This window comes from Lathyrus oleraceus, chromosome 6, assembly GCF_024323335.1.
Source record: "Lathyrus oleraceus cultivar Zhongwan6 chromosome 6, CAAS_Psat_ZW6_1.0, whole genome shotgun sequence".
NCBI classification, from domain to species: Eukaryota; Viridiplantae; Streptophyta; class Magnoliopsida; order Fabales; family Fabaceae; genus Lathyrus; species Lathyrus oleraceus.
In genome coordinates, this window is record NC_066584.1 from 78,914,228 (window position 1) to 78,927,620 (window position 13,393).

Genomic DNA, 13,393 nt, shown 5'->3' on the forward strand with positions numbered 1-13,393 from the left:
AACTCCTCTGGGACTAGTATCTCTGATCGATCCTACTTCCTGTGATGAGGCACTTCAAGATGATGACTGGGTTCTAGCCATGCAAGAAGAGCTAGATCAATTCTCAAAGAATGACGTCTGGGATCTTGTTCCTAAACCTAAAGGCACTCACATTATCGGAACCAGATGGGTGTTCAGAAACAAGCTAAATGAGAAAGGCGAAGTCGTCAGGAACAAAGCTCGACTGGTGGCTCAAGGTTACAGTCAACAAGAAGGCATTGACTATAATGAAACCTTTGCCCCAGTCTCCAGGTTAGAATCTATTCTCTTACTTGTCTCATTTGCTGTAAATCATTCTATCAAACTATATCAAATGGATGTCAATAGCACATTTCTTAATGGCTATATATCAGAAGAAGTGTATGTCAATCAACCTCCAGGTTTTGAAAATTCAAATTGTCCAGAACATGTTTTTAAACTTAAGAAATCTTTATAGGATTAAAGCAAGCTCATAGAGCTTGGTATGAAAGATTAAGTAACTTTCTTCTGGAACATGACTTTATCAGAGGGAAAGTTGACTCTACACTCTTCTGTAAAAACATTAATAATAATCTCATGATATTCCAGATATATGTTGATGATATCATTTTTGGTTCAGCTAACTCCTCTGTATGTCAAGAATTCTCAGAGCTAATGCAGGCAGAATTCGAAATGAGCTTAATGCATGAACTAAAGTTCTTTCTAGGAATTCAAGTCAATCAAGCTCCAGAAGCCACCTATGTTCATCAAAGTAAATACATAAAAGATATTCTAAAGAAATTCGAAATGGCGGAATGCAAACCTGCTAAGACACTTATGCATCTAACTTGCATTTTGGAAAAAGAAGAAGTTAGTCAAAAGGTTTGTCAGAAGCTCTATCGTGGTATGATAGGCTCTCTTCTCTATTTGACTGTTACACATTCGGATATTTTATTTAGTGTTTGTCTGTGTGCCAGATTCCAATCAGATCCTAGAGAATCTCATTTAACAATTGTTAAAAGAATACTCAAATATCTGAAAGGAACTCCTAACATGGGCCGGATGTATGAGAAAACATCAGAGTATAAACTATCTGGCTATTGTGATGCAGATTACGCAGGGGACAGAATGGAATGAAAAAGTACATCTGGAAATTGTCAGCTCTTGGGAAAGAATCTGATATCCTGGGCCAGCAAAAGACAATCAACCATAGCCTTGTCCACTGCAGAAGCAAAATATATTTCAGCATCATTATGCACTACTCAGATGCTCTGGATGAAGAATCAACTAAAGGATCTTCAAATCTTTAAGAGTAACATTCCTATCTTTTGTGACAATACTGCTGCCATCTGTTTAAGTAAGAATCCTATTTTGCACTCCAGAGCTAAGCACATAGAAATAAAACATCATTTTATTAGAGACTATGTTCAGAAAGGGGTAGTAATGTTAAATTTCATTGATACAGCCCATCAATGGGCTGACATCTTTACCAAACCCATTGCTGAAGATAGATTCTCCTTTATCTTAAAAAATCTTAACATTCAAAATTGTCCTAAGTAAAATGTGCCTCTGAGATAGCAAAATAAGACTCTGACGTAAATAGTTGGATTCTGTATCTACTACCAGTTAGAAGTCATCTGAGTTAGAAATCTCCAGGAACCAACCCTTTGGTATTCCTGAAGATCAGATAAAGTAAAAACGTGGAGCATCATGCGTCTGACCTTGGAACTTCTAGACAGTTGTCTAGCAGTAATCAAGAAACAGTCTCTTGAGATCTCCTCGAGCAGTGTACTGATTTTGGGATTAGACATCATTTATGAGCTGTAATCATTCTCCCTCTAACGTGCTTACTTGGTTTCTGTGCTAAACTCATTTATGTGTGTCGTTTTGCATGGGCCCTAATTTGGGTATTTAAATGCTTCGCTTCACAATTTCACACTTTTTACTCACAAACACTCTTAACCCTCTTGCAAGTTTTCCTCTCTCTCTCTCTCTCTCTCTCAAGGCATTTCTGCAGTGATAACTCAGTTCTTCAATGTTCATCTCAAATCTCATCAACATCTTCATGGATTCTCAACAACAGTCTGTGTATAACTTCTCTCAACAAATGAACTCGAATGAGTAAGCTCCTAGTTCAAGTCATCAAAACCCAGCAGTCACCGGCGTGGTTTCCACCCCCATTTACAAAGAACCTCACATTCTTGATCGTGAGCCTGATATCCATCTTGCAACACCTTTCGAAAATCTAGAAATGTTGTGTGAATCGTTGGTGGACTTTGGCAACATGAGAAGAAATGGTGTCAACCTCACTGATGAACTGAAGAAGCAAGGATGGGAAAATTACTTCCAATGTCTCTATGGCCCAGTTTATACGAATCTGGTAAAAGAATTCTGGAGATTCGCTGACGCTGACGATCACTACATCGTCTCCTACGTTCTGGGAGTCAAGATGGTGATCACAGAAAAATCTATTGCTGCTCTTCTAGGCATGGAGAAGGCTGGAGGAAGACGTATTTACAACACCAATCCTAGGGCAAAGTATCTGTCCCATGAGATAAACCCTATAATCTTTTGAGGGAGCGCTGAAGGCAAGCATTCCAAGAACAAGGAACTGCATCAGAACCTCCGGGTATGGATGAAGATCATCTTAGGCACCATTCATCATCGCCCAACCTCCAACTCCTCAGATTACATCAACATAGACCAGAAGTGCATTATGTACTGCATTCACAAAGGTCTGAAGCTCTGCCTTCCTGCACTACTCTTCAAGTATCTCAGAGACTCCGTGAGAGATACCAGAAATTACATTCCTCTAGGGAGGCTTATTTCTGATGTACTAATTGAAAGCGGTCTCGTGGACCATCTGATACAGTTCAGACTCATGGAAGACGTGATGATAGATCCTGGAAGACCTCTAAACGCTCGCAATCTGAAGAGCATGGGAATTCTTAATCAAGTAAGGGCCAAACCAACTCGGGACACCTCCTGGGAAGCTCTTAAAGATCAGAGGAAGATCCCAAATAGACTCTATCTGTTCTCAAAGATCGACCCTCCAGAGGTAGTCATGTACTACTTAGATGATCTGCGCAAACAAGGAGTAGAATTCTCAAATTTCTCCCTAGACTGGCTGCCCGATTTTCCTCCAGATTTCATGAAGAGGACACGAGAACCATCTGAGAAGGCAAAGCAGGCGAAGAGAGCAAAGCTGGGAGAATCTTCTAGATCAAGACCTCCAGTACCTCTGGTTGGATCCCCTGGTGAGTTTGTACCTCTCTCTCCTTCTGTAATAATTAAACCAATTGCTTCCTCAATCCCTCAACCTTCGCCCATATACACAAACTCTGAAACTCCTCCCTCAACCTCCAGACCATCTAACCAACCCTCTCAAAAATTCAACCTTGCCACCACATCTCTACCTATTTCGGAAGTAGAAATGCTGAACGAATCCACTTCACCCTCCTCATCATCAACTCTAGAATCCCCACCTTACTACACCCTTTCATCTGACACTGAACCCTCTGACCCTCACTCTCCAACTCTGGCTCAGCTCCAACACCGTGCTCTGGCCTCTCAACAGCCAACACAATCTATCCCTGAACCAGAAGTTACCTCTCCACCCACAGAAAACCCAAACACAACCACCTCTGACCCTACACCATCCGAACCAATTCACTCTGAATCACAACCACAAAACTCTGAAATACCCCAACCAACTACATTCGCTGACCCACAAACTCCCACACTTAACTTAAGCCCCCCCACCTCTCTATCCCAAGCCTCTGAACCTGAAAACACCCTTATAACCCTTGAGGAAACAATAAAGGTGTTTGCAGAAGCTTTAGTTGACAAGGTCAAGTCTCTGACCATCAACTCTGGCATCAGTGATGATCCCTCCGCTGTAAGGACTCACTGGAACAGAGTGATAAGTTGGACGACCTCTGAAGCCTTCAAGCTGAAAGGCCTCTCTGAGCAAGTCCGCAACGACTTCATCAGAGACGCTGAGATCAGACTCCAAGAGCGTCTAGCCAGAGAAGCTGAGGAGCGGGAACGAAAAGAAGCTAAAGAGAAAGCACAACAAGAATAATTTCAAAGGATCAAGGAAGTTGAAGCCAAAGCTCTAGTTGATGTTGTTGTTGCTGAAGCTGAGGTAAAAGCCAAAGTTGCCGTTGAAGAAGTAGCTCGCCTTGCTGAAGAGTCTGCTGCCAGAGTCAGAAACGATGCATTGACTCAAGGGGAGTCCTCCACCTTCGTCCCTCTGGTACTGAAGACCCTTGAAGAGCTGCAGAAAGAACAACAGGAAGTCCGAGCCAGACTGGACCAACAAGATTCCGTCAATGTCAACATTCAGAACCTGCTGACCCAGCTGCTCCAGAGGATGCCTCCACCTTCGAACCCTTAGGCACCTAGGATTTTTTCTGTGTTCTTATATTTTGCTTGTTGTTTTTTGCTTCTATGTTTTTCTGTGTTTCTGGCCTCTATAATTACTATCTGTTAATATATATCTTTTGCTCATATGTTTTCTTCCTGGAGAACATTAGCGATTTCAAATGTTTTAAATATTTCCAATTTCTCGGTGGCTAGATTTAGGTACAGTTGCAATACCAAATCTTTAGCTTGGGCCTGACCCTTATCTGAGAGAAAATTAATTTGGAGTCCGTTCCCAGCTTGATGTGCTCTTTCGCCATCTCTTCCGCTAGGATTATTCCCGTAATTATCGCTTCATATTCAGATTGATTACTGGTGGTCGAGAACTTGAACCTAAGAGAAACTTCTACCATAAACCCATATTCATTTTCTAGAATTACGCTTACACTGCTTCCTCGACTGTTAGATGATATGTCCGTGAATATTACCCATACATAATCTAGCTCCAGAGGAACAAGAGTCATTTCGGATAGGAAATCGACGAATAAATGGTCCTTCAATGCGTTCCTTTCTTCGAAAGACATTTAAAACTCCGATAACTCAATGGCCCATTTCGTCAAACGTATGGGTAAATATGGTTGACGAAGCACCTATTTCAAGGGTAGGTTCGTCTGAATAGTTATAGAATATGCAAGGAAGTACCTTGTGATCCTTCATGATGCAACTACCAATGCCAAATGTTCTTTCTCTATCTTATGGTTTCACATCTATGGCCTATCTAGGGCTTTTGATATGAAGTATACTGAGATTTGGTTAGAGTCCGACTCTTTAATCAAGATGACGCTTACTGCCTCATATGAGATTGCTAGGTATAGGTTCAAGGTTTCTCTGGGAGTGGTCACATGAGTACTGGTGGTATGTCCAACACTTTCTTTAATGATTCGAACACCTCTTCGCACTCAGGTGCCCCTTCAAACTTCGCCTTTTTCCTCAACAACCTATAAAAAGGCAACGCATGTTGGGCAGAATTTGAAATCAACATATTTAAAGTGGTTAACATGTTGTTCAGTTTTTGGACCTCCTTTTTTGAAGTCGGATCACTCATATGAACCATTGTTTTTCATTTGTCGGGGTTTTCTTTAATTCCCCGCTCAGTTAGGTAAAAGCCCAAAAACATGTCAGCTCTTACCCCAAAGGTACATTTCTCTAGATTGAGTCTCATATTCTACTACCATACCCTTTTGAACACCCACTGGAGGTGTTGAGCATGAAGCTCATTTTGACTAGACTTTACGATCATATCGTCTCCGCCATCTATTCTAGAAAATCCTTGTTCATCATTCTCTAATATGTTGCACCAACATTCTTTAATCCAAAAGGTGTAACATTGTATTGGTAATTGGCTTACTCGATCATGAATGTCGTTTTCATCCCATTGGGTCTGAACATGGGTATCTGATTGTACCTAGAGTAAGCGTCCATGAATGATAATAACTTATACCCGACCAAATTATCCATAATTTTATCGATATTTAGGAGCGGGTATGAGCCTATCAGGCATGCTCTATTTGGATAAGTGTAGTCTATGCATATCATCCATTTTCTCAAAGCTTTCTTCACCAGAACGACATTGGAAACCATTCAGTTTATTTTACCTCAGAAATGAATCTTGCGTCCAACATGCGTTTCACTATGCTTGTGGTGGCTTCAGCTTTCTCAGGGGACTAACTTCTTTGTTCTTGGAACATATATCAGACACATGGATCGATATTTAGCTAATGGTAGCCCATCGAGGGGTCGATATTGACTATCTCATATGGAGATATAGCAAAAAAATACGCGTTCTCCTGGAGGCACTCAATTACTATGTACTTTACATTAAAGGGAAACCCATATCTTATCTTCACCGACCGGGCATGATTATCGTCGAGCAGGATAACTTCGAAATCACTGTCCGGGACAGGCCTAACTCCGTCTTCAATTGCATCAAAGTCGAACATATTGAACTTCCTTGAGCCTACCTCTGTCATTGCCGATGAAGCGAGAAGGTCTTTAAGGATGGATTTTTTGATACGCTATGCCCCTTCAAGGTCATTGTTGACCATGGTCAGATTTCCTTCTTTGTCGTGATATGCCACTTTCAGGTGGACCGGGGATGCCACCACATCTAGTTTTGCCAAGAAGGACCTCTCTATGATCCCCTTGAAGGCGCTCCTACACAGAATCACAAGGAATTTGAGGGTTACCTTTCTCTCATCTAATCTTTCTCCCTATGACATCGTCAGATATGTCATTTTGCAAGGACAAGTTATCGAATCGTTGAAGGCCAATAAATCTCCGTCGCGATACGACTTCAAATCTAGTTGCTGAAGGCTTGATTATTCTAAAGTGTCGGTGTAAAGGACGTTGTAAGAACTTCCACAGTCTACTTGGAATCACGTTAAAGTACGTTCAACGATAGTGATTGCTAAGATTCGTGGCAAATCGAGGTTTGAAACTTCATTTATCTTGTCACGATCTAGGAATCCTATTGCCAGCCGATCTTCACTTTGCGATTTGGCAGTAATTGCTGTTTAGAAAAGGAATTTCAATTGTGGTTCCACGCTAGATATTGTTGCACTACAGATCTCATCGATAGATGATAATTGAGGTATGGCAAGATCATATGATTTGACAGACATCTTTGGCGCGTTGAATGGAGTTACCGCCTCCATCTTCGATGTTTCTGGTAGATGTGACTTTGGATCCAATATGATATACTCGTGGAATTTCACAAAAGTTAGGAGTCAATTCCCATAACGTTGCATTGTCTTGTTTTGGAACCAGAATTGGTGAGTGCCGATGATGAGTGATCTTGAATTGGTGGTGCTTATCTCAGATACAACGACACATAATGGACCTGCAAGATTAACACTCCAATATTAGTGTTAGTTCAGAAATTAAGACGAGTGTAGTAAAAGTGGAGATCCGAATAATATACCTTGAATATCGTGCTAACAACTTTTATATGTTGGATAGTTTTTAATGAATCTGAATTGGATTGAGCCTTGACTTTTATATGTTAGAAACTATTTTATAGCAAGACTAGAAGAAATTCCGTTGAAGAAAAAGAAGCAAAAAGATATAAAAAAGAGATGAAAACTAACCAATAAAACTTGAAACACATGAAGGCGATCGGAGCAGAGCAGAACAATATTAACATGAGCAATAATGGTGGCAGCCAGTGAGAGCAACAATCCGGTGAGAACAAGTTTTTGTGACTTAGAGTTTCTATTTTCCATGTTTGAAGTGTGGTTGCCGACTTCTTATTCTGTGGAAAGGAAGAAAACGCTAAAAATATATGAATAAGGGTTTAGTCGGTGCAAAATTTAAACTTAATAATAAGTCGAATAAAAGCTTAAGTGAGTAACTATATCCATCGATTCAGTTCACCACCTCAATTTCATAACTTCGGTTCGATTAAAAACCAAACAAAAAATTATTTTTTTCAATCTAATTTAATTTAAATTATTAATTTAATAGATTTTTTCTAATTCGCCTAATAAAAACATCATAGACTTTGTATTCAAATCAATTTTGATAGACATTTCTACATGTAAGTGATAATTATTTTTCACTTGAAAGTAATAATTATTGGCTTGTTATAGAAAAAATAAATCAATAATTATATTTTTCGAAACTTAAAAATAGTTTCTTAAAAAGAAGTACTCAAGATCATAATCATCTCGAGGTTTGAGTATGTGGCGAGAAATGCATTGAACTAGAAATTTTGTGAGCGACACATTTCTACACCCAAAACGACATTCCCCTTTCACTCCCACCTTCGTTTAAAGCTTGCGCTACGTGTTTCTCTCTCACCCTCTTTCTCTCTCTCCATCACTCGGTAACGTCAATTTTCTGCTAAAATTTCTCACTCTATACTCTATGCAAAATCAATTTTCATCGTAACAACTCTCATTGTAATGTGAAATTAACTTGAATTCAAATCCGATTTTGCTTTTGTAGGTTAATTCAATGGCTTCACTGATGCTCAGTGGAACCGGAAAGCTCACAGTGTTGAATAACAGAACCCCAAATGGATTAGGTTTCACAACTTCAGATTTCCATGGTAAGAGCTTAAGTTTCCCCAAATCGAGTATCAATGCTACTTCTAGGGTTTCATATTCGAGGACTAGTTTAGTACCTAAGTGTAGTAGTTCTAGTGTATCATCGTCTTCGAGGCCAAGCTCACAACCTAGGTTTATACAACACAAAAAAGAGGCGTATTGGTTTTATAGGTTTCTCTCAATTGTGTATGACCATGTTGTAAACCCTGGTCATTGGACTGAGGATATGAGAGATGAAGCTCTTGAACCAGCTGAACTCACTGATAGGAATATGCTTGTTGTTGATGTTGGTGGTGGGACTGGTTTTACCACTTTGGGTATTGTTAAGCATGTGGATGCTAAGAATGTTACCATTCTTGATCAGTCGCCTCATCAGCTTGCTAAAGCTAAGGAAAAGGAACCGCTTAAAGATTGTAAAATAATTGAAGGGGATGCTGAAGATCTTCCCTTTAAAACTGATTATGCCGATAGATATGTATCCGCAGGAAGGTACATCTCTTTCTTCTCATATCTATGCTGTTTTGTAAATGCCTTTACATAACGCTGCTTGCTTAATTTCTTTAAAATTGTATTTGCCTGTTCTGATTTATGATCATCTCTGTAGCACCGACAATTTTGATTGACAATGTGTCTAGTATTGACACATTAGTATCCAACAGTATACCAAGTCATGTGATTATATTCAATTGATTCAATCTGTGTTTGGTTCTGCAGTGAGGACGATTGATTTTGAGTTAATTCTGTAAAATTGATTCTGGCTAAAAGTGACTTGAAGATAAAATGATTTATGTTTGGATAATTTTTTGCAAAAGTGAGTTGAATAGGAAATTTTAGTCTAAAAATCACGTTTAGACTCAAAAGTTACGAATATTAGTTTCAAGTAGAATCAATTCTAAAAAGCATAATCAATTCTACACGAGAGGAACCAAACATGTCAAAATCAATTTTACACATCTAAAATCAATTACAGGTGCTCCAAATGTGAAATCAAACATACACTCAATTTTTCACTTTTTTTACCTGTGTGTACATCTCATACATGTCTGTATTTGTGTCCGTGTCAATGCTTCGTAGAAAACTATTAGTATTTTTTGCATCTGCATGTCTTTGTCGCGATCTTGTTGTTGCTGCTCAAGTGTGTATAGATATAAAGTAGCTTCATTTAAAAGAGGTGTATTTGTATGCTTTAGTTGCAATGTTGATAGTATTGTTGTTCAAGTGTGTAAAGATATGAAGTCGTTAGGTTTGACCGAGGTGGTAATAATATGCTTTTGTTTCTCAGTATTGAATACTGGCCAGATCCCCAGCGTGGCATCAAGGAAGCATACAGGGTTTTGAAACTTGGGGGAAAGGCATGTTTAATTGGTCCTGTCCACCCAACATTTTGGTTGTCGCGTTTCTTTGCAGATGTATGGATGCTTTTCCCTACAGAAGAAGAGTATATTGAATGGTTTACAAAGGCAGGGTTTAAGAATGTCCAACTAAAAAGGATTGGCCCAAAATGGTACCGTGGAGTTCGCCGTCATGGCTTGATTATGGGTTGTTCGGTGACTGGTGTTAAGCCTGCATCTGGGGATTCTCCTTTGCAGGTATTTGTCATCTTAGCTTCTCAATTATATTTTTGTTGACTCTAACTGAAATCAGAGGCGGGTTCTATGTAGTTGTTTCTCCTTAATGGTGTTCTGGTGTGTTTGTTTGTGCAAGGACATCCCGATTCCTGCCATTTTATGACATACTGACAATAAAAAAGTATATGCTTTACCTGAGAGTTATTCCCTCCATCATAAACTATAAGTAACTTGGAAAAAAATTTGCCCCAAATTAATTATCCATATCAATTAAACAATAATGTTCCTTTTCTTATCCTACCCTTTACTATTTATTAATTTTCTTATTCCAATTCTATTAATTTCTCTTTCCCATACCATTAATATAGGATAATTTTGCAAAGTACTAACTTATAATTTCTCCTTCTCATACAAAATTAAATATATATCTTAACTTGTGGGAATTTGTCAAAGTGACTTATAATTTGGGATGGAGGGAGCAGCACTTAGCAGTGTGAACACCCTCGTATTGACGACTCTTTCAAATTTAAAGCTATAATTTGTCTCCTTTCAGATTAGATGGCTTACTTGAAGTATTTTAGAAACTTGAGTTATTTTTGTAGTATGAACACCCTCATACTGAACTCTTTCAAATTTAAAGCTATAATTTGTATCCTTTCAGATTGGATGTGCCTACTTGAAATATTTTAGAAACTTTAATTATTTTCCCTGTAAATCCCTTCATTCCTGAGTATTTGAGCAGATTTGGAAAACTATTCCGTCCTTTTAGAATTACATCCTCTTTCTATCTATTGATTCATAATTTTTTATTTTCCATCTATTAGCAGTTCTTTTAAACCTTGAACACATTTTTCTGTTGGATTGTTTGACATTTCATAATTATGCCCCTATGTCTATATTGCTACTGCTTTTTACTTGAAATGGCTACGGATGCTAGTGTGTTACTCTTACTAGTGATTTGTTTTATATATCCATAATAATATTTGTAGTACGTATATAAAAACAAGAATTTTTAAATTAAACTCAACATAGTAAAAACTTTAACCATGTTAAGTGGGCAAATTTTTATTGAAGTGATCATATTTGATAATTTAAGTTGGAGGAAAACTAGTTCCTAGACATGGTAAAGAGAGTGATTTATTGATTTAAATGAGTTACAATGACATTTTGTTGATGTTTGATTTATTATTTTTTAAGTGCGGGTAACAGATATGACTAGTTAAGTACCAAACTTATATGGGTATTGAAGTTGTTACTCGTATGGATATATGTATGGGTATTTTTTTCATTTGCATGTTTAGCAATGAGTATTGTACTATTCTACTCAAACTCTACCAATTGTCATCCTTATGTCTTGAAAGTGTTAGTAGCATGGAATTATGAATAAAGCACTACTATATCTTGTACATTGAAGATAAACAGTCATTTTAAATACCATATTATTAGGTGACAGTGACCTTTCTTGATCTCCTGTCACTTTGTATTATAAATATTAGCATATAAGATATTTGCACAGGCAGCTATACACTTGTGCCTACAATTAGCGTCTCATACCCTGATATGGGACAATTACAAATTGAAACAGTTGATTGTTGAGAAGTGTCGATGAATAAAAACGAAAAGTAAAAAAAGAAAATAGCGACAGACATATATGATGAATTAACTACCATGGTTGATTTTTTTGGTTACATTTTCTTTTGGGTTTACATGCACAGTTAGGTCAAGTTTCACACCCGTTCTAACTTAAATTATTATTCTTTTAATAATTGAAGTTCATTTAGACAATATTGGTTTTGTTTACAAAAATATTATTTGTTGGCATACAATTGTACTGGGTTTCTTTAGTGGAATGTGATATTTAGGTTCTTTTGATTGAATGCTATGAGCACTTTGGTTTAGAGTCTGAATCTTCCATAAAGCACTTGCGATCTTATCTCTGTTTGCCACTGCTGCCAATCATTATGGTTTGCTTGCTTCATTCTAAAATGTGTCTATTCAGCTTAACAAAGTTATATGATTTAAAGGTTTGTTGCATATGTTTAACTGCTACCAAAGAGCACACATTATCCCCTTCTTGCATTGGCAAAATGGCTGTACATAAATATGCTTTCTTATCATGGCTACACAAGGTGCACAATGTAAAATATGCTGATTTTGAGTTATAAATTCTGCAATTTGCTGCAGCTTGGTCCAAAGGAAGAAGATGTTGAAAAGCCTGTAGATCCTTTTGTCTTCTTACCGCGGTTTATTTTGGGTGTCCTGGCAGCTGCATGGTTTACATTGGTTCCTATTTACATGTGGCTCAAAGATCAAATTGTTCCCAAAGGTCAGCCAATATGAGAGATTTGTAGTTAGTGTACGTGTGGATACTATCAATGTCTTTGTTCAAAGTTTTTATCAAATGTAAGATTATTACATATGCAGTTGAGAAATATTATATCAAACCTCATAATCGGTAGTTTCTTTTCCTAGTTGAGCTCTGTTTTTCTGCATGTTTTTTATAGGCCATGTTTTATAGGCCATGCTTATTTTATCGTTGAAGTGTCTAATAAAACCTTAATTTTTAAGTACACTTGTTATAATGTTCTGATCATTTGTAGTCCTTAGTTATTAGACGTCAACATTCTAACATTGCTGTTAAAACGCTATGCTATTAGAGGTAATTTTCTCTTTTTTCTCTAGACCAGTGAAGTTGAAGTTTTCAGTTAGTTATTGGTATAAGAGATAAAATTGATTTGCACAGATAAGGGTTCCATGAACACGTTTGGTTAAAATGTTTTCCAATTTTACTATTGTTTGCAAAACTTGTACTTTGTCTTCATTTTGTTTCTAATTTTAAAGATTTGTAAAGGAAAGAAGGAACATCAAAACAACCACATATATGAATAATCATCAAGAAGTTTGTTGAAATTTCAACATCTAGATCTGAAAATAGGCACTTAAACAGTAACACATCTGAACCCATATCGAGAAAATCATTGAAATCTCAACATTTAGATCTGAACTTGAGCACCAAAGCAATGAAATCACCAGTTTGTGACCCTGGTTCTTATTTAAAATTTGAGAGCTGAGAGAATATCGGATTTGTTTGTCAACCATCTAATATAAACTTCACACATATTGTCAATTGGTCTTTTGCTTAATTCTAATTCTAGTTCAAAACGTTTATATTTTTGAAGTTCTAATAAAATTTAGATTTTTGAAACTCAACTTTATTGTAGCTACCCTTTTCTAAAATAAGGTGTTACATTTTGGTGTGTTGCATTGGTTTCACCTAGGGGTGGCAAAATGGTGGATTGAATGGATATGGATTGGATCGTTAATGGATAGATCAAAACAATCAATTATCCATTAACA

The 13,393-nt window shown here is 37.5% G+C and overlaps 1 protein-coding gene across 1 annotated transcript; it reads left to right on the forward strand.

Moving 5' to 3' along the window:
• The first annotated feature begins 8,064 nt into the window (after positions 1-8,064).
• On the forward strand, positions 8,065-12,507 carry LOC127095675 (2-methyl-6-phytyl-1,4-hydroquinone methyltransferase, chloroplastic). Its single transcript, XM_051034328.1, has 4 exons — positions 8,065-8,245; positions 8,368-8,957; positions 9,751-10,057; positions 12,221-12,507. Exons 2-4 carry the CDS (start codon positions 8,377-8,379, stop codon positions 12,374-12,376), a joined length of 1,044 nt encoding a protein of 347 aa, XP_050890285.1. The 5' UTR covers positions 8,065-8,245; positions 8,368-8,376; the 3' UTR covers positions 12,377-12,507.
• The last annotated feature ends 886 nt before the right edge of the window (positions 12,508-13,393 follow it).